Below are 28,000 nucleotides of genomic sequence, written 5' to 3'. Positions count from 1 at the left end.
CCTGTGTTTGCAAGGGCTTTGGGAACCCAGCGACAGGTTGAAACAATATAGCTCTGACTACTCACAGGAGCTTCTGGACTGACTCACCACTGGAGAAGACAGTGCTTTCATGTCGATACAAATGGATAAAGCACAAGAAAGCAGACTCACCTGTCCACAGCCTGGAGCGTGACACATAAAAGGTCGGTCGTCGCCCATTTTTGCAAAGAGCTTGCAATGTAACTGTGGGAGAGGAGAATAGGAGAACATGACGAGGTAGTTTCTCGCTTGATGTGTCTTTATTCTGAGCAGAAGGCTATTTAAAGACAACCCCTGGTAGGGAGGAAAACACACACCAAGGCAGCAAGAGTAAGTTTCCCTGCTGATATTTCCTCCACACGAGGGGGCTTCTGCTCAGCCAATGACGAGACGCCTAGCAACATCTCGCACTTTCTCATCTTCTGTCCCATTTGCTTTGTAGCCCCACCTTCTCCCCCCCCCACTCTTTTTTCTACCTTCCTATTAAATTCGAGGTCATCTGATAATTCACCAATTGTACAGCCAGGTTAATTTAAATGCACTTATAATTTTTGACAAACAAAAATGCATGAAAGCTAGATAGGCTCAGCTGGATGGCAGCACATACTTGGAAAAATAAAAGATTATTCTGATTCTTGAAAGTTGTTGGAAATGTTAGTCTGCTGCCTGGTTACTGTCGGGCTGTCCTTGAATAAGGTGCCGTCCCCACTCCGCAGCTCAAGTTATGCAGCACTGTTCGGCCGCCCCTTACACTCTGACATACCTGCCCTGTGTGGATATGGTTCACTGTGTAGTGTGCAATGAAAAATATAGCAGATTGTGAATTACATTTCCCCGGGGGCATTAAGATTGCCTTAAATCAAAATTAAATAGCAACTGCCTAATTTCAAATTAATGCCTGTGATTTACGTTTTTACTGCTCTATTTCAATACACAAGTGATATCTATCCCATTAGAATTTGAATCTCTGATTGTTGGCGCTGTTCTAGTATGACAATCGATACCCATTTAACAGAAAACACATTAGACAGAGACGGAGAAAAACACAGTACAGAAAGTCACGAAGCAATGAGAGGTTACTGGTAATGTGGTAAAGCCAAGACATTTTTGTTAACTACATAGAAGAAAATAAGTATTTGAACACCCTGCTATATTGCAAGTTCTCCTACTGAGAAATCATGGAGGGGTCTGAACTTTTCATCGTAAGTGCATGTCCACTGTGAGAGAGATAATCTAAAAAGAAAAATCCAGAAATCACAATGTATGATTTTTTTAACAAGTTATTTGTGTGATACAGCTGCAAATAAGTATTTGAACACCTGAGAAAACCAATGTTAATATTTGATACAGTAGCCTTTGTTTGCAATTACAGAGGTCAAACGTTTCCTGCAGTTGTTCACCAGGTTTGCACACACTGCAGGAGGGATTTTGTCCCACTCCTCCACACAGATCTTCTCTAGATCACACACATTTCTGGGCTGTCGCTGTGAAACACGGAGTTTCAGATCCCTCCAAAGATTTTCTATTAGGTTTAGGTCTGGAGACCGGCTCGGCCATGCCAGAACCTTGATATGTTTCTACGGAGTTTTCCTGGCTGTGTCATTGTCATGTTGAAAGACCCAGCCACAAACCATCTTCAATGCTCTGACTGAGGGAAAGAGGTTGTTCCCCAAAATCTCACAATACATGGCCGCGGTCATCCTCTCCTTAATACAGTGCAGTCGTCCTGTCCGATGTCCAGAAAAACACCCCCAAAGCATGATGCTACCAACCCCATGCTTCACAGTAGGATGGTGTTCTTGGGATGGAACTCATCATTTGTCTTCCACCAAATACGGTGAGTGGAATTATGACTAAAAAGTTAAATTTTGGTCTACCACAAAACTTTCTCCCATGACTCCTCTGTATCATCCAAATGGTCATAGGCAAACTTAACCTTGACATTGCTGGTTTAAATGCATGATTTCAAAACATGACGTATTAATGTATTAACAATAGTCACCTTGGAAACGGTGGTCCCAGCTCTTTTCAGTGTTTCACAGCGACAGCCCAGAAATGTGTGTGATCTAGAGAAGATCTGTGTGGAAGAGTGGGACAAAATCCCTCCTGCAGTGTGTGCAAACCTGGTGAACAACTGCAGGAAACGTTTGACCTCTGTAATTGCAAACAAAGGCTACTGTATCAAATATTAACATTGGTTTTCTCAGGTGTTCAAATACTTATTTGCAGCTGTATCACACAAATAAATTGTTAAAAAAAATCATACATTGTGATTTCTGGATTTTTCTTTTTAGACTATCTCTCTCACAGTGGACATGCACTTACGATGAAAAGTTCAGACGGCTCCATGATTTCTCAGTAGGAGAACTTGCAATATAGCAGGGTGTTCAAATACTTATTTTCTTCTATGTAGTTAACAAAAATGTCTTGGCTTTACCACATTACCAGTCACCTCTCATTGCTTCGTGACTCTCTGTACTGTGTTTTTCTCCGTCTCTGTCTAAGTTCTTATGGTCCGTAAGAACCAGAAATTAAACTTGTGATCCCTCCAGCCAGTGTCTCCATTTCTCCAGCGCCGTTTTGACCGCCAGTAATTAGCGATCGCCCACATCATAATGCGGCTCCGCCGGAGTCAGTCTCTTAGACAGGAAGGCGCACAGATGAACCCTTTCATCCCTTGCACACCTCAGGGAAAGTACTGCTCCCATTCCCGAGTCCGATGCATCCACCTCCACCACAAACTGCCTCTCTGGATCTGGCATGATAAGGACAGGAGCTGTGGTGAAACTCGGACTTTAAGTCTATCAAAGGCCTCCTGGCAGGTCACATCCCACTTGAATGAGTTGTGGGGTGAAGTGAGGGTCCGATGAACCTCCCTGCAATTGGTGGGAGTGGGCCATTGGAGAACTGAGTCGACCTTACTGGGATCCATGCGAATCTGTCCCTCGGCCAAGATGAATCCCAGGAATGTGACCGAAGGTCGTTGGAACTCGCACTTTTCCATCTTGACATAGATTATATCGTAGCAATTAATGCAGCACCTCCCTGACGTGCTCGATGTGGGAAGCTTCATCCGGGGTAAAGATCAGAATGTCGTTGAGGTAGACAAACACATTCTTGTTCAGTCTCTCCCGTAGCACATCATTCATAAAATTCTGAAACACCGCGTTCATCAGGTTAAACGGCATCACCAGGTACTCGTACTGGCCTGTTGGTGTATTAAAGGCCATCTTCCACTCGTCACCTTCTCTGATGCGTACCAGATGGTACGCATTTCGTAAATCCAACTTGGTGAAGATCTGAGCCCCTTAAAGCAGGAAGAGGGTACCTGTTATTGATGGTGATGTCACTGAGTCCCCCTGTAATCAATACAGGGCCGTAACAAGGTGTCCTTCTTGGTGAAGAAGAATCCTGCTCCAACCAGTGATGATGATGGTTGGATGAGTCCTGCCGCTAGCGACTCCTCCACGTACTCCTTCATGGCTTGGTGTTCCGGTCCTGTTAATGAAAAGAGCCTCCTTCGAGGGCGTGAGGTGCCGGGCAACAACTCGATCGCACAATTGTACGGGCGGTGCGGTGCAAGGGATTTGGCCTTTGCCTCTGAGAAAACTTCCTTGAGGTCCTAATAACAGGATGGCACTGCTGGTAACTCTGGTACGGACTTTAATACCTGTAAGTCGACCGGCGCCATCTGTAAACTCCTCTCTTGTAGAGCCCCAAAACACACCTTACTACATTTTTCGCCCCATGCCCTGATTCGACCGGTGGTCAAGTCAATGTGTGGGTTGCGTCTTTTAAGCTAGGGACTGTCCAAGATGACATCGCTGCTCTGTGAGTTGAATACATGAAAACTTATTTTTTCGGTGTGAGGGTCCGGAAATGTCATCCTCAGAGATTGCGTACGGTGAGTTACTCGGCAAAGGAATTTATCATTGGCTACAAATGCGTTGCGGAACCGCTGCGTCTGAAAAGTCACAGCGGCCAAGGCCTCGCTTTGCGTCCGATCCCGAGTCAATAAAGTCTGTGGCAGAATAAGTACAGCCCACCGTGTTCAAGGTGACTCGAAGCAGTGCTCGACTCGATCCCGCCGCTGTGTAATTCACGCTCACCGGAGTCGTGATGTTGAGGGCGGAGCGCTCAGGCCTGATCGAACAGTGGGCTACTAAGTGACCCATGTGTCCACAGTAAAACCATCGGCCCTCTCACTGACAATCGCAGTCGTTCCTCTGCCGGACCATTGAGTCGCTCAACCTGCATCGGCTCTGTCGGGGGTATGCGCGTCGGCAGCAGGGAAACCGGGGCGGACGCACCCTGCTCTCCTTCAAGTAGCGCGTCCACTTGTCCCCGGATCGCTAGCCTCTGGTCGATCTTGAGAGCTAGGTTAATGAGTGAATCCAGGGAGGTAGGCAGGTCCACGGCAATGAGGTGGCTGGGGATTTGCAGTGAGAGCCCTTGGAAGAAGGCGTCGAAAAGCGCTTCCTCAATCCATCGACTTTCGGCTGCTCTGATGTAAAACTCAATAGCGTAATCGGCCACGCGACGCTGTCCCTGTCGTAACGTGATCAACGTCGCTGCTGCTTCGCATTCCGGCGAGGCATACTGGAAGACCTGCATCATCGCACATACAAAGGCCCCCCAAGCCTCTGCTGTTCCCGTCATGTGGGATATGACGAAGACAGTTCATGCGCGGTCCGTCGGGAAGGCGGAGGCCTGTAGCTCAAAGTAAAGATCGCACTGGGCGAGAAAGGGTTTGACATTCTCCGAGTCGCCGGAAAAGGGTTCGGGCTAGGAGAGAGGTGCAGCCCCAAACTGCTGAAACTCCGCGACTGGCAGGGTAGTCAGAGAAACCTGGACTGAGGTAGGAACCGTGGTGGCGGCCGTCGGCGTGGTGTTAGCGGCTCTAGCCTGGGAAGCGAGCCGTGGCTCTAATCGGGCACAGATCTCGTGAAGTCTCTGGTTAGTCACCTGAAGAGCAGTCTCTTGCTCGGCCAGGCGTCTGTCTTGGATCTGCAATGAGCGAGATGGCTTCTGAGTCAGCTGGATCCATGTCGTGGCCAGATTATTCTGTCATAACCAGAACGCTTGAGCGGACCCAAATGCACCACTTAGGAGACAGGAAGGCAGTTAAAGGAAGATCTTTATTCGTTCCAAGGTCGAATGCCAGAGAGTAAGTCAGAGTGAGCAGTAGTATCAGGAGAGTCAACCTTACGGGGTTGGTCGGAGGACAGGCTTAGCTCGGTACACAGGGGTTCAGGATCAAGAATGCGGAAGTGCGGGAACGAGGCATGGATGGCATCGATCTGGCAAAGCCAGACCATCCGTCGGGTCCTATATATACTTGGGTTCATTATAGCTGATGAGGAGGTGTGTGCCTCCACATCAACGCAGGTGTGCAGGGGACCTGCACAGCTAGGGCTAGACTGGTAGGACCATGACCATTAGTTTGAAATGGCAAATAGTAATAGTGTGTTAATTTGGTACAGTGACAATTGTCCAAATGGCACAGAGCCGTCAAGAAATTTAAGCAGTTTAAAGTGACTAGAAGTGAAATAATATGGAACAGTCTCAATTGTGAAAATGGTGCAGATGCTGCTCAAACACGAGTGGGCAGCATTGGTCAACAACATACATGGCTGTGTTTATGCTTATGACACTTTTAGAAAGCAATCCACATTTGCAGACGTACATACTATGTAAATAACTCCAGAAGTATTACCTCTTGGCAATGACAATTCAGAAGTAGACAATAATAAATAGATAATACAAGTCTTAAATGTTATATAATGTTTCGTTGGCCTGAGCTGACTCTACTCCCTGTTGATTACACGCCAGGACTCTAAGCAATAATTGTATTTACTTTTCTATACACCTCTGATGTAGCATATTAAGACCAAGTATTGAAGCCAGAAGGTTGCATACGCTGTCCAATAACACACATTTCATTTTTTGTCTCACTGTCTTAAGTCAAAAAAGACTCAACCTCTTCATTTTCGGATCAATCCGGATCATCAAGTCAGCCCATAGCACTGTCTAATAGAAGTGTAGTGTGTTGCAACCACCTTTTGGCGTATGCATAGGTAATTATCAAAATTCGGGGCGGGGACATCCATTATTTGAAGATTTTTGCTGTTTGCAGCAGGGCTGAGTCCATGTTCCCTGCAAATAGCATGAGGAAACAGTACTACTCTTCATTCTTTGTATTTTAAGACACTATGGTTGTCCTGGACAACGCTGCCTCTCGCAAGTCATTGTTGGTAATGTCACCAACTTGTGGTTTGGGTGAAGAGCCTCATAATTGAGGGTGGAGTAATGGCTGTATGTGGGATGTGATGTTTTGCTTATCTCCTGTACATCACACAAAAGCAGTGAGAACACACATGCACACACAGATTAGGAAAAAAAATAGTTTGCCTACACTTAAATCTTCTCTTGGATGACATGCCACATGTTCCAATGTGCACAAGCACTGCTCCAGCACTCATCCCCATCTATTGAATAAAGGTTTGACCCTGCATGCCACATGTTCCAATGTGCACAAGCACTGCTCCAGCACTCATCCCCATCTATTGAATAAAGGTTTGACCCTGCACCTCTGATTATTCTGTATGAAGACAAAAAACTCGATTCCACTTTAAATTCTCCTCCTGGGGGAAGGCAAATTAACGTTTCAACTGTGATGCCTGGCTACAATTACGCTGTCTCACTGATGGAAAGCACAGCAAAAACCAACATGGATCGATATTATAGGGCTCAGGTGAAATGTTAAGTGTTTAATTGCTCAAATGAGGTTGGCAAGGTGTAAATATTACAATGTTCTTCCAGTGCTGAGGTCACTTGATTTCCATTCTTGCCATCTGGGAGTAAACCTGCGCCTGGGCCAACAGCTCAAGTCAAAGCCTCGCGTGACACCAGCCCTAAAACGGATCGCAGTGTTGTGCATCAGCGAGGCCGCAGACGCTGTCACCTATCGACATTAAAACACTAAACCTTATTTCGTCAACATGTCAGTGCTAGAGCCCTCACAAAGTACTTCCAATAATCGGTTGAGCCTATTTGGCCAGAGAGGTGTGCACACAAGACTTTTTCCAGCTTGTTAGAGTGAGGGTGTTGACCAAAAGTAGGAAGCAACACATTTGGCAAGGGGGAGGAGCAAGACATTTATTACTTTATGAACGCAACTTGGGCCACAGTGCTCAGCTGGTTTGGACATCTGCCTTCAAGTTCTGAGGACCCAGGTTCAAATCCGCCCTCATCTGTGTGAAGTTTGTATATTCGCCCCGTGCCTGCATGGTTTTTCTCCGGATACTCTGGTTTCCTCCACTTCCCAAAAATTGCATTGTAGGTTAATTGAAAACTCAGAAATGCCTATAAGTGTGAATATGTGAATGGTTGTTTGATTATGTGCCTTGCAATTGGCTGGCAATCAGTCCAGATTCAGCTGGGATAGGCTCCAGCATGCCCACAACCCAAGTATGGAGAACCAGTTTGAAAAATGGATGGATCAAACACAACTTGTCCAGCACCTGTGTGAACTGTCACGTTAGATTTTTGTGGGGAGTCCACCGAAAATGCCTAAAAGAACCTGAGTGGAAAACAAGATTTTGTTTTGGTAGCTAAAGCACCAATTTTAATCATGTGGTAAATCAGTGGTTCTCTTTTTTTTTTTTTTCATACAATGGACATGGGAGTTTTTTCTGGATTCTGATTAATTTTATTTTTTCTGTTAACACTCTCCACCCCACTTACACGCAACAAGCTTCTCCATTTGCGTCATAGATGCACATAACTGGGACAACAGAAAGGTTTAGCCATTTATTGTATTTGCTAGTCTTCGAGGTAATGAGTTAGCGAGCTAAGGGATAGAGCTAAAATGCTCATTGGACGTCGGCGACATCTCGAAAACGTCAGCACTCAGAGTGGAGTGTGTTCACCCCAACACACACACAGACACACACACACACACACACACACACACACAAACACATATATACATGTAACAGTTTACAAAGCATAACTACAGCAGCACACATTATCAATATTCGGGCAGTAATTGTTTCAGTCAACTCATTTTGAGTGCCATTTCAATGACAGGTTGAGGTCTCACGACACAGTCCAGCAGATTAAGGGCAGGCCTTATACAGGGTTCATACTCAGTCGGACCCAAAAAATTTAAGGGCTTTTTAGGGCCATTCTTAAAAGGCTGACACGAAAAATTTAGGGCTGACACGGAAAAAATTTAGGGCCGACACGAAAAATTTAGGGCCATCGTGGGAATTCAAGAGTAAGGAAAAAAGACTCACCCAATGGTGCCATCGGCTGTTCCTGGTTAATCAAAGTTTCCAGTACCTCAGTACCTGTGACAGTGATCACCTGTCGCCCCTTGTGGTAGTTCTCATTGATATGACCATTGTCAACGTCTTCACATAACAGTATACAGAAAAACTGATTCTAACTACAATTTCAACTATATACACAAATGTCTTCTACTGATGTCTGTCTCAGCACACCTACTCTAGCTCCTTGAGCCTACCCAGTGCCTCCTCTATTTGCTGCTGCAGAGGTGCCCAAGAGGCTTTCTTGTCCTTTCCTCTGCCTCTGAGTGGATTGGCCTTGGTAATAAACCTCAGCTTCCTCTTTTCTTCTGCCTGCTCACACAGCCAATCAGCCTTCTCAATAAGCGTAGATATGTCAGTCTCTATTCTGGCTTTTTTGGCTTTGAGGCAGTAGAGATGAAAAGGGGGCAGATATGCCAAATGTAGCCAGGTACGAAGTCTTCCTTTCCCAACAGTGGTAGTTTTTAGCAATGTCACCTGTGTGGGAACATGACTGCAAACACTTTCAAACTATTTTCACAAGATTTGTAACTGTAATGGCTGCAGATCATTTTTCACGTCCACACGATCTCTGCCTTAAACGAGTCCGCCTTTGTGTATTGAACTACGTTCATAAAGTCTGACTTCTGGCTGGTTGAAGTCAATGACTGGACAACTGTAGGTGCGCATGCACTGCTAGTACCACTGCCTGAAGTTGATGCTTCACTATCTTTATATTTTAGAAACCGATTCATACCAACGGAAGATGAGAGAGTCTTCGTCAAATCAGCGTGTCTCTTTTTCCGGTGCGACTCCAGCGCTTTGACGCCCATCTTTCCTAGCTGGTAGCTCTGCTTGCACAGATGGCAGTAAAACATGTGCCGATCTTTTGCATCTCAACGAACCCAGCTTCCAAACTCCTTACTTTCAACCCAAGCATCTTGAAAAATGCACTTCCCATGCATGATACAAGTTGGATCGATGAAAGACGTAACGAAGACGAAGTGAAATGCCGACTCACGGAAACAAACAATGGAATATCGACGACAAGATGGCGACTCGTTGTCAACACGGTGACTTCCGTTGACAATTTCCGGCTGTTTTAAATAAAAGATTTTTTTTTTTCAGGAGAATTTTGGCGGTAGAGGTCCTCCCTTTGATTTTTTATAATTTAAGGCCTTCTTAGGGGCTTGACTGGTTTTCACAGATTTTAAGGACTTTCAGGAGCCCCTAAATGCACCTTTGAAAATTTAGGGGCTTTTAGGGACTTTTACTTTTAGGGACGCGTGCAAACCCTGTTATATCTATTATTGAACAAGGAAAAATCTAATTGAGGGATAAAATCTACTTTTAAAAGTCAAGAGTGATCAGAAATTGTACAGGCACCATATATTATACAGTACATAACATTCATACAATAAATACTAAAAGGTGGTATCAAAATGTATGACATCTGATTCAAAAAATGACAAAGCCCAAATGCTTTTGCGTACATTTTTTTTTTAATTCATTCAAATGTGGCATGCCTTGAAGAATCTTAGTGGATTAAGGATTCAATATTTATGTGCCAAATATTTTATATTTTTTGTGTAATTTTAATGAACACTGACCTTAACTGAGGCCAGCAAGGCCTGTAGGTCTTTAGATGTTGTTCAAGGTTCTTTTGGGACCTCCTGAGTGAGTTATTGTCCCACTCTTGGGAGTAATATTAGTTGGTTGTACATTCCTGGGAAGGTTTGCCACTGTTCCTAGTTTTCTCCATTTGTGGAAAATGGCACTGACAGTGGTTCACCTTAAAAATGGCTTTGTAACCTTTTCTAGACTGATGGATTTCAATCACTTTTTTTCTCATTTCTTCTTGAATTTCTTTGGATCGTGGCATGATGTATTGGTTCTTGAGCTAAACAAGTATGGCGTAATTAGGTTTGGGTGTGGCTTGTGAAATTGCCGCGACAATGACGCCGCGGCCAAACCGCCTCCCCGTCCCGGTGCCGCAACGGGCCACTTCGGCCAAAGCCGTGTCGATAGGGCCAGCAGCCAGCTCAGCCTTGTCGACAAGGGCAGTGGCGATCGAAAAGGCCGGTGGTGATTCACAAAGCCTCCGGTGGCCGTCCTTCAGCGGCTGCTGCAGAGAAGCCTTCCGATGTTCACGTCGACACATTTAGCACCCCTACTTGCGAATTACGTCCCCACCAAACTATTTTTTTTTTTTTAGTAGCTGTATACACACCTACTTATTTCATTTGGAACACATGAAGCTCTTGTCCTTTGGACCTGTGCAATCCATTTTTCAGAAGAACCGGATCTTTTGGAAAAGTATGAAAAGCAAATCCATCCTCCCGAGTGTTTGAGCAATATCCAGCAATACAACAAGCCAGCATTTTGGCTAACACAAAGGAACAACGAGCTACCTTCCAGCAGGTAAAACTAGTATAAACAGACGAGACCGCTTGAGTTCGCTACTACCCTGTACATAATTTCCTGCTTCTTCTCGAAAACGATTTCCTTGAGAGGATTTTCTTGGCGGGAGTAACAAAAAGCCTAGTACGTCAAAATCATGTTTTGTGGTGAAAAAACGGCTGGGTTCATACCGGCTGCCTTTTTTTCATGAATAACATACTAAAAACCATGCATTTCATGACAATGTTTGTTTTGAATTTATAGTTCATGGAATGTATTAATTTTACTGGAATTATGTTGTGTGCGTGGCTTTGCCTCTGAAAACGCCACGATGCCTGTTTGGTCAACACCAAAAGGTAAATGAAATGAATCATTTTGCTATTTTTCTTTACATCATGTACACTTTGAATGCTTATTTTTAAGGTAAATGGACCAAATTTTGGATGATTCTTGACATTATGTACACTTTGAATGCTTGAATGTTGAGGGCTTGGAACGTATTAGGTTATTTACATGTAAAATGCATCTGGATCATGATACAGAGGCCTTTCAATATGAACCATGACCTATTTATCGGCTAGATTTATCCTCCATGGTTCATGTGAGGCCTCCACTCCCTGAGAAGGGTTGCGTCAGGAAGGGCATTCGGCGTAAAAATTGTGCCAAACATATGTGCGTCCATCTGAGATGACACGCTGTGGCGACCCCGAAAGGGGCACAAGCCGAAAGAAAGAAGTTCATGTGATAAAATTACAATTGTTTTTCTCATGTGGCATCGTAATCTGGAGTTGAGTTGTACTTGAACCACTGTGGGTTAGTCGAATTCAACTCGTTATTTTTAGAGCACACAACAACCACAGAAGAAACAAGTGCTGCACATTAAAAAAGAAGACAAAACACAACATAATTCAACATCAACATTTTACAAAACATATAACAAACTAAAAGAAGGGCAGTCTTTTACTGTGTTGAAAGCAGACGAATGAAAATTGGTTTTAATGCAGGTTACAGTGAATCAAAGACAATTTAACACTATGTGACATTTAATATTGCTATAATTTATGTATTATTAACTTCCAAGTTGTTTTCGCCTGATGTTGTCGCGTGTATGTAGGTTAGGGCTGCACTGTTATTGCCAAAATATCCATCTATCCATTTTTTCTTAGCCGCTTATCCTCACAAGGGTCAATGGAGTGCTTGAGCCTATCCTAGCTGTCAACGGGCAGGAGGCAGGGTACACCCTGAACTGATTGCCACCCAATTGTAGGGCGAATAGAGACAAACAGCCACACTCACAATCACACCTAAGGGCAATTTAGTGTCCTATTAATGCATGTTTTTGGTAGGAAACCGGAGTTCCCGGAAAAAAAACCCACTCTGTGGGGAGAACATGCAAACTCCACACAAGGAGGGCTGGGATTCAACTCTTGTCCTCAGAACTGTGAGGCCATCGTTTTTCCAGCTGCGCCACTGTGCCGCCAAAGCCAAAATAATGATGATGATTATTCATCCAGATAGCAGAGTGGAGCAACTGTAAAGTGTTGGCCTCACAGTTCTGAGAGCAGGGTTCAAGAGTGCCCGAAGAAAACCCACGCAGGCACGGGGGAGAACATCCAAACTCCACACAGGCGGGGCCGGGATCAAAGCCTGGACCTCAGAACTGTGAAGCAAAATCTTTAAATCTGATCCACCATCTCGCCGCATCTGATACAGTGATTGTTGATAGTGTCTTACCGTGACACAATCCCTCTCCACCTCTGTTATGGAAACGGCAACTTCAGAATAAAAGCTTCATATATTATTACACTGGACACCTATGCCATGTTAGCCTTCAAAGGGCCACTATCATGAAATGCATGATTCTTAGTATGTTATTAATGAAAAAACTGTAGACGACATGGACCCATGCATTTTTTTCCCACCAGAAAACATGATTTTGACGTTTTCAGCTTTTTGTAACTTCCGCCATGAGTATCCTCTCGAGGGATTTGTTGTGGAGAAGAAGCAGGAAGTGACATACATGGCAGGACCGCCCTCAAGTGGACTTGTTTGTTTCTATTAGTTTTACCTCCGGGAAGGTAGCTCGTTGTTCCTTCATGTTTGACAAAATGCCGGCTTGTTGCATTGCTGGACATTGCTTGAACACTCAGGAGGATTGATTTACCCTTCATACGTTTGCAAGACCCAGTTCGTTGTGAAAAATGGATTGGAGGACGAGAGCTTCGTTGGTTCCAAATGACAGGTAGGTGTGTATACAGCTACTAAAAAAAAAATAATAGTTTGGGGCAGACCACGTAATCGGTCTCTCATAATGTAACAAAAGATCCGTGTATGTATGACACGTATGTGCTAAATGTGTCGATGTGCCTGTCGGACAGCGTCGCCTCGCCAGAATAAGGAAGAACGCTGTCGACAATGCTGCAATGCAGCCCTATGGGGGCACAAACCAGTGCAATCTGTAGGCCGGTCCCAAGCCCGGATAAATGCAGAGGGTTGCGTCAGGAAGGGCATCCGGCGTAAAAACTGTGCCAAACAAATATGAGCGTTCATCTAAAGAATCCCATACCGGATCGGTCGTGGCCCGGGTTAACAACGCCCGCCCCCGGCACTGCTAACCTGCAGGGCGTCGGTGGAAATTCAGCTACTGTGGGTCGAAGACAAAGAAGAGGAGGAAACCGGATCCAGCGTCAGAAGAAAAAGAGGAATGCACAGAGCCTACAACTGAGTGTAGGGACTTTGAATGTTGGGACTATGACAGGAAAAGCACAGGAGTTGGTTGACATGATGATTAGGAGAAAGGTTGATATTCTGTGCATCCAAGAGAGCAGGTGGAAAGGTAGTAAGGCTAGAAGTTTGGGAGCAGGGTTTAAATTATTCTACCACGGAGTAGATGGGAAGAGAAATGGAGTAGGGGTTATTTTAAAGGAAGAGCTGGCTAAGAATGTCTTGGAGGTGAAAAGAGTATCAGATCGAGTGATGAGACTAAAATTTGAAATTGAGGGTGTTACGTATAATGTGGTTAGCGGCTATGCACCACAGGTAGGATGTGACCTAGAGTTGAAAGAGAAATTCTGGAAGGAACTAGATGAAGTAGTTCTGAGCATCCCAGACAGGGAGAGAGTTGTGATTGGTGCAGATTGTAATGGACATATTGGTAAAGGAAACAGGGGCGATGAAGAAGTGATGGGTAAGTACGGCATCCAGGAAAGGAACTTTGAAGGGCAGATGGTGGTGGACTTTGCAAAAAGGATGGAGATGGCTGTAGTGAACACTTATTTCCAGAAGAGGGAGGAACATATAGTGACCTACAAGAGCGGAGGTAGAACCACGCAGGTAGATTATATTTTGTGCAGACGATGTAATCTGAAGGAGGTTACTGACTGTAAAGTAGTGGTAGGGGAGAGTGTAGCTCGACAGCATAGGATGGTAGTATGTAGGATGATTCTGGTGGTGGGTAGGAAGATTAAGAAGACAAAGGTAGAGCAGAGAACCATGTGGTGGAAGCTGAGAAAGGAAGAATGTTGTGCGGCCTTCCGGAAAGAGGTGAGACAGGCTCTCGATGGACAACCGAAGCTCCCGGAAGACTGGACGACGACAGCCAAGGTGATCAGAGAGACAGGCAGGAGAGTACTTGGTGTGTCATCTGGTAGGAAAGGGGAGAAGGAGACTTGGTGGTGGAACCCCAAAATACAGGGAGTCATACAAGGAAAGAGATAAGCGAAGAAGAAGTGGGATACTGAGAGGACTGAGGAGAGGCGAAAGGAGTACATCGAGATGCGACGTAGGGCAAAGGTAGAGGTGGCAAAGGCTAAACAAGAGGCATATGAAGACATGTACACCAGGTTGGACACGAAAAAAGGAGAAAAGGATCTCTACAGGTTGGCCAGACAGAGGGATAGAGATGGGAAGGATGTGCAGAAGGTTAGGGTGATTAAGGATAGAGATGGAAATGTGTTGACTGGTGCCGGTAGTGTGCTAAATAGATGGAAAGAATACTTTGAGAAGTTGATGAATGAAGAAAATGAGAGAGAAGGAAGAGTTGAAGAGGCAAGAGTGAAGGACCAGGCAGTGGAAATGATTACTAAGGGGGAAGTCAGAAAGGCATTACAAAGGATGAAAAATGGAAAGGCAGTTGGTCCTGATGACATACCGGTAGAGGTATGGAAGCAATTTGGAGAGATGGCTGTGGAGTTTTTGACCAACTTATTCAACAGAATACTAGCGGGCGAAAAGATGCCTGAAGAATGGAGGAAAAGTGTTCTAGTTCCCATTTTTAAGAACAAAGGGGATGTTCAGAGCTGTGGGAACTATAGAGGAATAAAGTTGATGAGCCACACAATGAAGTTATGGAAAGAGTAGTGGAGGCTAGACTCAGGACAGAAGTAAGTATCTGCGAGCAACAGTATGGTTTCATGCCTAGAAAGAGTACCACAGATGCATTATTTGCCTTGAGGATGCTCGTGGAAAAGTACAGAGAAGGTCAGAAGGAGCTACATTGTGTCTTTGTGGATCTAGAGAAAGCCTATGACAGAGTACCAAGAGAGGAACTGTGGTACTGCATGCGTAAGTCTGGTGTGGCAGAGAAGTATGTTAAAATAGTACAGGACATGTATGATGGCAGCAGAACAATGGTGAGGTGTGCCTCAGGTGTGACAGAGGAATTTAAGGTGGAGGTGGGACTGCATCAGGGATCAGCTCTGAGCCCCTTCCTGTTTGCAGTGGTAATGGATAGGCTGACAGATGAGGTTAGACTGGAATCCCCTTGGACCATGATGTTCGCAGATGATATTGTCATATGCAGTGAAAGCAGGGAGCACGCAGAGGAACAATTGGAAAGATGGAGACATGCACTGGAAAGGAGAGGAATGAAGATTAGCCGAAGTAAAACAGAATATATGTGCGTGAATGAGAAAAGTAGAGGGGGAAAAGTGAGGCTACAGGGAGAAGAGATAGCGAGGGTGGACGACTTCAAATATTTGGGGTCAACAATACAGAGCAATGGAGAGTGTGGTCAGGAAGTGAAGAAACGGGTCCAAGCAGGTTGGAACAGTTGGCGAAAGGTGTCTGGTGTGTTATGTGACAGAAGAGTGTCTGCTAGGATGAAGGGCAAAGTTTACAAAACAGCGGTGAGGCCGGCCATGATGTACGGATTAGAGACGGTGGCACTGAAGAAACAACAGGAATCTGAACTGGAGGTGGCAGAAATGAAGATGTTGAGGTTCTCGCTCGGAGTGACCAGGTTGGATAGGATTAGAAATGAGCTCATTCGAGGGACAGCCAAAGCTGGATGTTTCAGAGACAAGATTCGAGAGAGCAGACTTCGATGGTTTGGACATGTTCAGAGGCGAGAGAGTGAGTATATTGGTAGAAGGATGATGAGGATGGAGCTCCCAGGCAAAAGAGCGAGAGGAAGACCAAAGAGAAGGTTTATGGATGTGGTGAGGGAAGACATGAGGGCAGTTGGGGTGAGAGAGGAAGATGCAGGAGATAGGCTAAGATGGCAAAAGATGACACGCTGTGGCGACCCCTAACGGGACAAGCCGAAAGGAAAAGAAGAAGAAGAAGAAGCTGTCGACAATGCTGCATTCAGCCGCGTGTGATGACAACGCTGTAAAGCGCCCCGGCTAGACGGTGTTGTTCATCGCGGACGGCGGCGGCTATGAACAACGCCCTAAAGCAGCATGGCTCGGCTCCATTCTAAACCCCCTTGGCGCCGAAAATGAGCCACATCGGCCGAGGCGCTGCGTCCACTGGTCACGGCTTCGGCGAAGGCTGCATGTCGGGCTCGCAGACAGCAGCGGTTCTAAAGAACGCTGTCGACAATGCCGCACTCAGCTGCGTGCGACAACAACGCCGTAAAGCGCTCCGGCTCGACAGTGTTGTTCATCGTGTACTGCGGCGGCTATCGACAATGCCCAAAGGCAGCCTGGCTCGGCTCCGTGATAACCCACCTTGGCGCCAAAACTGAGCCACACTAGCCGGCTCCGATGAGTCGCGATGGCTCATCTCCGCCGCGGAAGTAGATTGGACGGGGAGCTGGTTTGGCCATGATCACATATTATCTGAATATGGCTTGAAACAATAGGGTAATATTGCCCCAGTACCTTCACTCGGGTGTGTGATGTTCTCTTCTTCGAAAAGAGCTTCCGTGTCAGAAGGGGTGTGTTCATCTCCCATAGTAGGGTCCATCGAGTGTTTTCATTGGCGAATGTCCGGGGTGACGTCACGGACAGGGGATGCAACCAGTATGGCGATCACTTGGATGTCGTGGAATGACACTTCTGCAACTTTGCATGACCCGCTCCCCGCTCATATTTATTTTTTCGTATTGACATTGAAGTGAATAATGTTATATGTATTTTTCATTACAATATCTATTTTAGAATGTTTATCGGGATGACACTTGACCTTTGATATAGGCCACTGAGCACAATTCTGGTGCCAAATGCAATCCGCCCCCTGGTGGCGGACTGAATGAGTTGCAGGAACTGTGGCAAATGGGTTACTTTTCACATGCAACAGCGCCTGCATTTTGTTTAAAAAAAAAAAAAAATCACAGATGGGTCAGGCGATGGTGATCGTAGCAGCCAGAATCGTGATCATTCATGAAATTTGATGAACTGTAAGATCCAAGTGAATTTGTTTGTGTGCATTTTGACAGTGCCGGTAGTGTACAGTGATATGAGATATAGAGTTTTCTGTTTGAAAAATTAGGGTGAAAAAACTACAGGGGAATGTATTCTAAGTAGAAGGGTCTAGTGTAGCACTGTTTTAATCTCATTTATTCCAACTCTGGATATGCATCTTGCTTATTTACACCTTTTATTCAAGGTGAATTTGTAACCGTTCAAAGGGGCTGGAATTTTTTTCTCCTTCCCATTGAGCTCCAGCCAAGTTCTCCCCATTTAACTTGGATTTCTCTGATTCAGCAGGAGTAAGGGAACAAGTCCAGGCTATAACCAGCCACAGCCACCCAGTGTTTGGTGCAGCTTGCTAGGAAACTGACAAAACAAACAGTATTAATAGCTCGCACTTGCAGCCATGACGTTGGAATTAAAGGCTTGAATTACCAGAAGGTAGGGGGAAATCCCGCAAAGAAAAAGAAAAAAAGACAAGAGGGGTTGGAGAATGTAAATTGGCTTTTGATCCACAGAGGGATCCTAAGGAGCTAGGGTTACGGCCTTCCAATATATCCATGTTCGATGTATTTATGTAAACAAGTGGATCTGAGATTTGGACAATGGAACAAATGAAATCTGACACCCACCACTGGCCAAAAATCTGCATTAATGCCTTACAACTCCAACAAGCACAACAATGCAGAAAGCACAAATTTTTTTGCCGCTTATCCTCACAAGGGTTGCGAGAGTGCTGAAGCCAATCTCACCTGTTATTGTGCGGGATGAAGGGTACACACCTGAACTGGTTGCCACCCATTCACAGGGGACCTGGAGACAAACATCAACTGCACTCACAATCACACCGAGGGGCAATTTGGAGTGTCCAATTAATGTTCCATGTTTTTGGGTTGTGGGAGGAAATCGGAGTGCCCGGAGAAAACCCAAGCAGGCATATGGAGAACATGCAAACTCGACACAACCAGGCCCGAGATTTGAACCCCAGTCCTCAGAACTATGTTGCACCACTGTGCCGCCACAATATTTTTCAAATGAAATAAAATAAAATTATTAAAATTGCAAGCAACAATGAACGGGCCCTCACACCCTCTTTTTCATGGCAAATCCTCAATATGATCAACCTCTAAAACCACACTTTATATTATATTTTCACCAGGATACACTCATTTGCAAAAAAATGGTTTCTTGCTGGGCATATGGAAAGCCATTTATTTATCAGAAGAATCAAGCTGTGACCAGTGATGAACGGTCCCTAGCATTCCCTTTATCATGGCAAATCCTTAAAAGCATCATTAAACTATGATGTCATACACTGCCCTCATTACATAACAGATTAAAAAAAACTTGAAATTTAGCATCACCAAGAACATCTGCATCAAATTGGTGGCATTTAGGCAAAATTACCAGAAAACTTGTGTGATTTGTCCAAAAAGCCTGAACTCCTGTTGAAGTACGTGCATGGGTCATTCAGACTTTTTCATGAGAGCTTTTCATAATAGATGTCCACTAAATTTCTTATCGATGAGTGAAACTATTGCTCAGGTCATTTTTTTCCACTGGGGTTGCTACAGTTTCAGGTGAGTGCTCCCTTTCAAATGTCAAGATTTTCACAAAGATACATTTATTTGAAAAACTTGAATTTATGGAAATTTTAAGGCTCCCAAAGGGGAAATGAATTACCAGTAGTCAAAAGGATAATATCCATCCATCCATTTTCTGAGGTGCTTATGCTCACTAGGGCGACAAGCATGCTGGAAGTATATCTATCTGTCCACCTATCTCCAGGGAAGAGGGGTGATACACCCTGAACTGGTCGCCAGCCAATTGCAGGGCAGAAGCACCCGTTAGCCTTCACATTGACATCTATGGGCAATTTAGACTTTTCAGTCAACCTACCATTCATGTTTTTCACATTTTCATCGCAGGTACATGTCCACTGTGAGGGAGATAATCAAAATAAGAAAAATCCAGAAATCAGAATGTAGGATTCTTTAACGATTTATTTGTGTGATACAGCTGCAAATAAGTATTTGAACACCTGTCTTATCAGCTAGAACCTCTTAGTCCGTATTATCCTGAAATCAGATGCACCTGTGTGAGGTCGTTAGCTGCATAAAGACACCTGTCCACCCCATACAATCAGTAAAACTCAAACTTGTAACATGGCCATTTAAATAGCTGTCCAAAGACACCACAAACAATATTGTACAATTCCACATGGCTGGAAAGGGCTACGAAGAAATTGCCAAGCAGCTTGGTGAAAAAAGATCCACTGCTGGAGCAATCATTAGAAAATGGAAGAAGCAAAATATGACGGTCAATTTCAATCAGGGCAGAGCCCCATGTAAGAGATCACCTCGTGGGATCTCAATGATCCTTAGAAAGATGAGGAATCAGCCCAGGATTACATGACAGGACTTGCTCAATGACCTGTAAAGAGCTGGGACCACCGTTTCCAAGGTGACTGATGGTAATACACTAAGACGACATGGTCTGAAATCATTCATGGCATGGAAGGTTCCCGAACTTAAACCAGCAAATGTCAATGCCCGGCTTTAGATTTCCAATGACCATTTGGATGATACAGAGGAGTCATGGGAGAAAGTTTTGTGGTCAGATGAGACCAAAATCCTTCCTGCAGTATGTGCAAACCTGGTGAACAACTACAGGAATCGTTTGACCTCTGTAATTGCAAACAAAAGTTACTGTACCAAACAACATTGGTTTTCTCAGGCATTCAAATACTTATTTGAAGCTGTGTCACACATATAAATCGTTAAAAAAAAAATCATACAGTGTGATTTCTGGATTTTTATTTTTAGATTATCTCTCTCACAGTGGACATGCACCTACAATGAATATTTCACACCCCTCTATGATTTCAAAGTGGGAGAACTTGTAATATGGCAGGGTGTTCAAATACTTCACTGTAAAATCAAGTTTTTTTTTCATATACAAGTATTTATATCATTTTTTCATGTCTTTAGACATGGTACTGTAAATTTCTGACAGCCAATAAAGTATTTTGTTCATATATAAAGTTCAGAAACAACACAATGTGCATTTCAGACTTGAAGAAAAATTTGCTCATTGATGATGGCACTGTCAAGACAACTGCAATAAAATGTTGTATTCCGATACTACCGCATACCGTTTTTTATGATCATTTATCTTGTAAACTCAAATCCTACATGACTACACTTGTTACTGAGGGGATGAGCACATAAATGGACCACGCCGACAGTATTATAAGAAGAAAATGGGTCAGTGTGTGTGTGTGTGTGTGTGTGGGAGAGGGGGGGGGGACATGTGTTGGTAGTCACCGGTGCTCAAGACGGGAGAGGATTTCTTGTAAGGCTTGTCTGAGGTATGTTCAAGTACTTTAAATGTGATACAGCTCACAAGCCACCAAAACATTATGTAGCTTAGCAAGCTAATGCCACTGCTCGTGGTTGTTTGTAAACATGCTGCTGTTCTGTTGAACACATGATATTGACCAGAGCAGCGAATTCCAATCTCACAGCATACCAACAAACGAAAATATTACAAAACTACATTGATTGAAGACCATTTATTTGTTTTGTCACTATGCCTTACTCTTAGTGTCATAAATAGATGAAACAAAGATACATTATTTATTGGATATAGAGTGCCATAAAAAAGTATTTGCCCCCTTCCTGATTTCCTTTTTTTTTGCACATCTATAACACAAAGGTTTCAAATCATCAGACTAATTCTAGTATCACTCAGACAACCCAAGGAAATACAACACGAAAAATACAAAATGTGGTTTTCAAATGACATATTAGTTTATTTAGGGACAAAAAAAAACAAACCTTTCTGACTGTGAAAATGTAATTGCCCCTTGGATCAAACAACGGGTTGTGCCAGCCTTGGCAGCAATAACTGAAATCAAGTATTTGCGATAATTGGATGATGAATCTTTCACATCGTTCTGTAAGAACTGTGTCCCACTCTTCTTTGTTTGTTTTCAACTCCACCATTGGGAGTTTTGTAAAATGAACTGCCCATTTAAGGTCACACAAACAGCATCTCAACTGGATTTAAATCCGGACTTTGACTTGGGCACTCCAAAACCTTCATTTTGTTTATTTTTTATTCAATTCAAATGTAGACTTGCTGGAGTGTTTCGGATCATTGTCCTGCTGCATGGTCCAAGAGCGCTTGAGTTTTACGGCATGGACCGATGGCCTGGCGTCCTCTTTCAGGATTTTCTGGTACACAGCAGAATTTATTCATCAAGATGGTTTTTGGCAAATGTGAGACAGGCTTCTTTGCTGACGGCAGGTGTTTTCGCCTGGGAACTCTCCCAGGGATGCCATTTTTGCGTAGTGTCTTTCTTATGGTTGAGTCATGAACACTGACCTTAACTGAGGCCAGCAAGGCCTACAGGTCTTTTGATGTGGTTCGAAGGGTCTTTTGTGACCTCCTGGATGAGTTGTCGCACTCTTGGAGTAATTTTAGTTGGTTGTCCACTCCTGGGAACATGTCCACTGTACCTCGTTTTCTCCATTTGTCGATAAGCCCCATAGCCTTGGAAATGGCTATGTAACATTTTCCAGACTTATGGATTTCAAACACTTTTTCTCTCATTTCTTCTTGATTTTCTTTAGGTCGTGGTTACTTGAGATCTTGTAGCCTACTTCACGTTCTCTGACAGATTCAATTTAAGAGATTTCTTGATTCAACAAGTATGGTCATAATTAGGTTTGGGTGTGGTTTGTGAAATAGGAATTCATCTTGCCCAAATTTGTGGTTAAAGACAGTGACTTTGTGATTTAACAAGGGGCAATTACTTTTTCACATTGGGAAGAAAGGTTTGAATTGTGTTGTGCTTCAATAAATTCAATTGTCATTTGAAAACTGCATTGTAAATTTCTTTGGGTTCTCTTTGGGTGATATTAGAATTAGTTTGATGATTTGAAACCTTTGTGTGTGATAGATGGAAAAACAAAAAGGAATCAGGAGGGGGGAAAATACATTTTTCATGGCACTGTATCTATTTTTTGGAACCAATGAAGCATACAAGTGTATACAGTAATGAACAGGTCATTCAAATGGACTAATTACTCCAGCTTGTGATCAGAGTGGTGATTTTTTTTATAATTTTTTTAAACTTGCTAATAAGTGATCAGCTCAAAAAATCCTGATCGTGTAAAAGCCTACTTTCAGCGCACGTAAAAGAAGAATCTAAATCAATTGTCCATACAAGAAGAATCTACTTTAATTGAACGTATAAGACGAAGCTAGCTCTCGCATGTGTCGAAGATGGCGCTACTTTTTGGTGCCCTCAAATAGGAAGTAGCACAACATGCACAAATATCCATCCATTTTCTTAGCCGCTTATTCTCACGAGGGTCACGGGAATGCTGAAGACCATCCCAGCTTTCAACGGGCAGGAGGGAGGGTACACTCTGAATTGGTTGCCAGCCAATCCCAGGGCACATGGAGACAAAACACCGCACTCACCATCACACCTACGGGCAATTGAGAGTCTCCCATTAATGTTGCATGTTTTTGGGATGCGGGAGGAATTGCACTCCGGTGAGTGCCCGGAGAAAACCCCCACATGCATGGGGAGAACATGCAAACTCCACACAGGCGGGCTGGGATTGAACTAGGGTCCTCAAAACTGTGAGGCCTTTACAGTTCAGCCACCGTGCCATCCAAATGCAAATATCAATTTTTAATTCCATTTTAAAATATTTCACAAAAATTTGACGCCTAGATGTATAACTCTTACAGGCGTGGGATTTGAATAAATGAAAAAAGACTGAAAAATATTGTCTTATTAAATATTGTATTATGAATTAAATATATCTAGTACATCTATAAATAAATGCTATTCTGTTTTCAAAATGTACACAATACGATCGTTCATTATTTAGGTGCATACCATTACCCAAAAAAATTACAAATTCAAATACAAATTCAACTAAGTAAACTACTAGAAGTGAAACCAAATTGAATTCAGATTTGCGTCATGGCATGCAAGCGTGCTTTCATTGCGTGTATATTGTATCCAATTTAAAAAAAAATTAATTTCTTGTTTTTCTAAATGGTTGTAATGCATGAATTTGACAATTATTAACGTCATGTTTCATTATCAATAAATAATACAGACATTTTTACAAGTAACTTCTTCTGAACTCTTGCCTCGTGTCTGAGCAGACACACTAAGGTCGTGAACGCTCCCTTTGGCCACTGTGAGCAACATCAGACATGCACTGTGGTCAGATCAGTGTCATTCATTGAAGTGACATGGCTCATTCAAAGATTCAGATTACAGCATTTACGATGTAATTATCAGTGTACCCCTTTAAGAGCCGGAGGGGGACGGTGTCAGGTAGAAAGTAGAAGTCGGCTGAGCAGCAGACCGTGTGCTTCCTTTTTTAAAAAATAAAAAAACTAAACTGGATCGATTTTCATGTGCGTTGAGAATGTGCGACATGTGCTCAATTTCATTGGTCAAGACTACAGAAAATAAGTGTCTATGTAAATATACTCAGAACAAATTTTACGCACAGGACTTTTTGTGCTCAACTGTGCAGATTTGTGAGTGCGATGGCGCACGGCCGCATTCGCACCCGTCAAATCACAGAGACTGCAAACGGCCCCATAAACTAAACTGCCTTGTATACAACACGCGTTTTCATCAACAGACACACATCTAATTTTCCGCTTCGCTTGCAAAAGTCGGATCGGAAAATGAATGAGTGTGGATTCGGTCGGAATATTGCAGAAAAACAGAATATAAATATTTTTATATCAATTCAATTTAAAAAGATGCAATTCGCGCTATAAACGGGAAAATGACATGTCTGCTCTTAGAAAAGAAAATTGTGGGCAAAATATGAGCCACATTCCTAATGAAGACGTTGACATGCATATGCTTGAATCCCAAAGCATTCAGAAGCTCGAGTATCAATATTTTTTATTATTTATACAGCATAATAATAATGCTTCGGGCCTGTTTTTGCAGACCCACATACAGTATATAAGATGCTGCAGCAGAACGTAAAACTCACTTTTGAGACATGGGATATTACGCTTTGAGAGATACAACCATGTTGAGCAATAACTTTTTATACTGCGCCGAAGAGCTTGACGGTTGTCGAGCAATAACTTTTCAAACTGCCCCGAAGAGCTTGACGGTTCAACCACCCACCCACCCAGGTTTTAGCTTCTATCAATTCCAGACAAACCTCGGCCCGCCTTTTACTGTAATACTGCAGCTTCGTCACCTCTTAGATTGGCTTGCAGGCTGGTCAATCAATGTGATGTAAGGCAATCAAAGGCAGCGAGGTCGTCAATTGGGTCCTCTCGCAGACTCTCATTGGCTTATAGCTCCGAAATCAACTTTTTGTATCCTCTATAAGAAAAAAAAAAACAACTAGGGGCTAAGCTAACATTTAAAACCAGGCCGAACGCACACTCGACGCGGCTAGTACAATATCGTTACTAACCCTTTCCGACACGACAACATTGCTAAATACACATTATGGCGCACGGAGCTGACTTGATCCGGCATCTACGACACATTACGAGTCGACCAACTGAGAATAATCAGGGAAAACGACCCACAAACTTACAAACACACTGCCACTTGAGTTCAAAGCGAGTCCGAAAGAAAGGTTGGACCAGCCACAAGACTTGACGTGCATTTCAAAAGCCCAACACAGCATGAAAACAAGCGAGCGAAACCAAACTTGAGCTCACGATGACGTCAGGCACACATTCAACTTGAAACGGTAATAAAGTGTTTACAAACTCACTCTTGCGCCTTTTTCTGGCTCTCGCTCCCCTCATTCCTCTCTTCCCTCTTGGAATTTGATACTCCCCTCGAAGTCGCGTTATCGCGAGAACTTCGTGTTCACGTTGAGACTCAGGAACTTTATCACGTGTCAACTAATACATTTTATTCGGTAAAATAAAAAGGAAATATAAATGTGCATAGGAAAATGTACGTTACCTTTCTATAAAAAAATAACAATGACAATGAAAAAAATAGGATAGGCTAAAATAAATAATAAAGAACAAGATATTTCCCGGCGGCATGGTTGTCAGTTGGTAGAGCGTTGGCCTCACAGTTCTGAGGTCCCGGATTCAATCCCTGTGTGGAGTTAGCATGTTCTCCCCGTGCCTGTGAGGGTTTCCTCCGGGCACTGCGGTTTCCTCCCACATTCCAAAATAAACATGTAACATTAATTGGACACTATAAATTGCCCCTAGGTGTGATTGTGATTGCGAGTGTTTGTCTCCATGTGCCCTATGATGGGCTGGCAACCAGTTCAGGGTGTACCCCACCTCCTGTCCGTTACAGCTGGTATGGGCTCCAGCACTCCCCGCAACCCTTGTGAGGATAAGCGGCGAAGAAAATGGATGGATGGATGGATGGATGGAAGACATTTCCCTTAAAGACACCAGGAATTGCAGTTTCGCGCGAAGGTGTGAATAATTTGCTGGGTTGAATAATATATCTACCTTCCAACCAGTATTTTCCTATTCGACTTTACGACACATATTGTACATATCAAAATGCTAACTTTGATTTGGTAGGTCCGAATCTCCTTGCCACTTGACCTTTTTTTCATTCACTCAACTCACTCCCTCTTAATCTTAACATGACTTCTTTAATGTATCTTACATTGTTTGTTGACATGAACATGGAAAAAAAAATCGTGGCTTTTTCGTCTGACATTAGAATGGTCTGATTGCTTGTGTGCGAGCAATGGCATATGGTAGATTCAAGCGAAACTCGTAAATACCTGTAGTATAGCATGTTAAAATGTGTTTCTGTGTATGAGTGATCGGGTGGCGGGGCAAATGTTCAGCGGTGCCTTTGTGTGTGTGTGTGGTTTTTTTTTTTTTTTTTTTTTTGGGGCCAGCTACAACGGAGATTCTGGTGAAACCTTTACGTCTGGAAAAACGGCGATCTTAGTTGTTATCCGGGCACGCGGTGAGACTCACCATAGCCGGTCGTTCCCTCCTACACACACACACTCTCTCTGTCTTATTTATATATTCATATTCAAACGCGTATAATTTCACTAAACCCCAATAAATTGTGTGTTAATGAAAGGCCCCAGGCGGGCTTTCACGCACTCGAGCACATGTCAAAAATGACAGAGGCACCTTGGGCATCAAGGGCAAAAGGGCGACTAACCAGACAGTAAAAACTCTCCCCTGTTGTTGCCTGTTGGGTCTACGGCAAGTAATAAGTTAACTATAGCCTCAATGTGCCAAACCATAACTAGTCCAAAGGGAAAGTATATCGAGTGAAGTATAATGACAAAACTGTTAATTATAAGTAGATTATACTCAAGTAGGGTACATTATTGTAATGGGCTAAGGGGTGGGGTTGTTGGATTTTCTTCCTGTTATCATTTGGTTATTCCAGTTAATACATTCAAACATGTCTTTGATCCAAATATGTCAAAGATACCAAATTGTTTGCGTTGGTTTCCTTTTCATCAGATGTCCAGTAATAAATCATTGTGAACGTATCTTTTTGTTATGTAGGCCTATTTAGAATTTGTTTCTCTTTCATTCAAAAGGTTTTCCCAACTTTATGAATGAATTACAAATGGCTAATTTTTCATCTGGTTGTGTGTGTTGAGCCATGTGCGGCTAGGAATAACAGACTGTAATCCAGTGAGAATGTCAGTTTTGGCAGAGGCAAGGCAAGGGGGAAATTGGACTTACCGGTACGTGGGAGGTGTCCTGATCAGTGATTTAAACGCACAGATTGAAAGAATTGCTTTTGTGGCATGGATTTGCACTCTTCCAAGTTCCGTTCAATTGCCTTTGTCTCTGTGTGACGCTGACGCTCCTGTTGCGGCTGCTGGGGAGCGATTGTGACGTTTGTGGCAATTTCGCTCTTTTGATCTGCTCCATTATACTAACAAACGCAAATAGGAAAATGAAACCAGAGGTTGAAATGAGGCCGACTGATCTACTTTATAGTGAAAAGCTGCTTTGGGAATAGAAAGTTAGTAGGACTGCATAATTTCAAGGCTTTTAACCTCAAAGGCTTCAAGGACAAAAGTAATTGCAAAAGTGATCGAATGTGCGTGCCTTTGAGTTAACTTCATCTGATGATGTAAACCTTTCATCATTGGGTTTCATTCTCCGTGAAGGCGTGAAAAAAAACTCTACATCAAGGAATCAAATTCCAAAAATTTGATATTATTCAAATGCATTTTATGTTTAGCTTCCAAACACGAGCAGCAAGGAACGTCACGCAGTTGGACCGCAAGTGCGATAAAACGCTCAGCTATTGAGTCGGGGGAAAATGCGCATTACGGACGACAAGTGCTGTACGTCACGGAGCTATGCACTCCTCTCTTAGTGGACACTGCATGGAAATAGCTTGTGTAATGTCTCTCATTGGAATCACGATTAAGTTTTCGTTAGTTAATTTTTTTTTTAAATGTAATAGTTTATTTGTGAAATGGTGTCACGATTTTGCTAACATCCTCATCGCCTGCCTGTAATGTGGCTACTGGGGCCTTTGTGGGTAAGAAAAAGTGGAACAAAGGTCCACTGTAAAATTGGGTTTAGCGGATTTAAATAACACAGTAGTACATTGGTGGTGAATAACATTGTGTA

At 43.4% G+C, this 28,000-nt stretch overlaps 1 protein-coding gene across 13 annotated transcripts in view; it reads right to left on the bottom strand.

Moving 5' to 3' along the window:
* Window positions 1-27,357, bottom strand: part of atf7a (activating transcription factor 7a) — a 104,847-nt gene extending 77,490 nt beyond the window's left edge. For 2 of the 13 annotated variants that reach the window (XM_061805524.1, XM_061805559.1), the window contains exons 1-2: window positions 24,982-25,117; window positions 151-222 (exon numbers count right to left, since the gene is read on the bottom strand). In XM_061805524.1, coding sequence (XP_061661508.1) covers window positions 151-222; window positions 24,982-25,074 — 165 coding nt within the window. In that variant the 5' untranslated portion in view covers window positions 25,075-25,117. Of the gene's footprint in view, window positions 1-150; window positions 223-16,834; window positions 16,916-24,633; window positions 24,762-24,981; window positions 25,121-25,164; window positions 25,294-27,094 lie in introns of those variants that run through there. The other 11 variants (XM_061805600.1, XM_061805595.1, XM_061805586.1 and 8 more) reach the window with 11 other exon arrangements.
* Between the last annotated feature and the right edge of the window lie 643 nt (window positions 27,358-28,000).

The sequence above is a fragment of the Syngnathoides biaculeatus genome, chromosome 2 (assembly GCF_019802595.1).
Source record: "Syngnathoides biaculeatus isolate LvHL_M chromosome 2, ASM1980259v1, whole genome shotgun sequence".
Lineage (NCBI taxonomy): Eukaryota > Metazoa > Chordata > Actinopteri > Syngnathiformes > Syngnathidae > Syngnathoides > Syngnathoides biaculeatus.
Note: the sequence above shows the minus strand (reverse complement) of the source record. Positions and strands in the feature narration are given on the sequence as shown.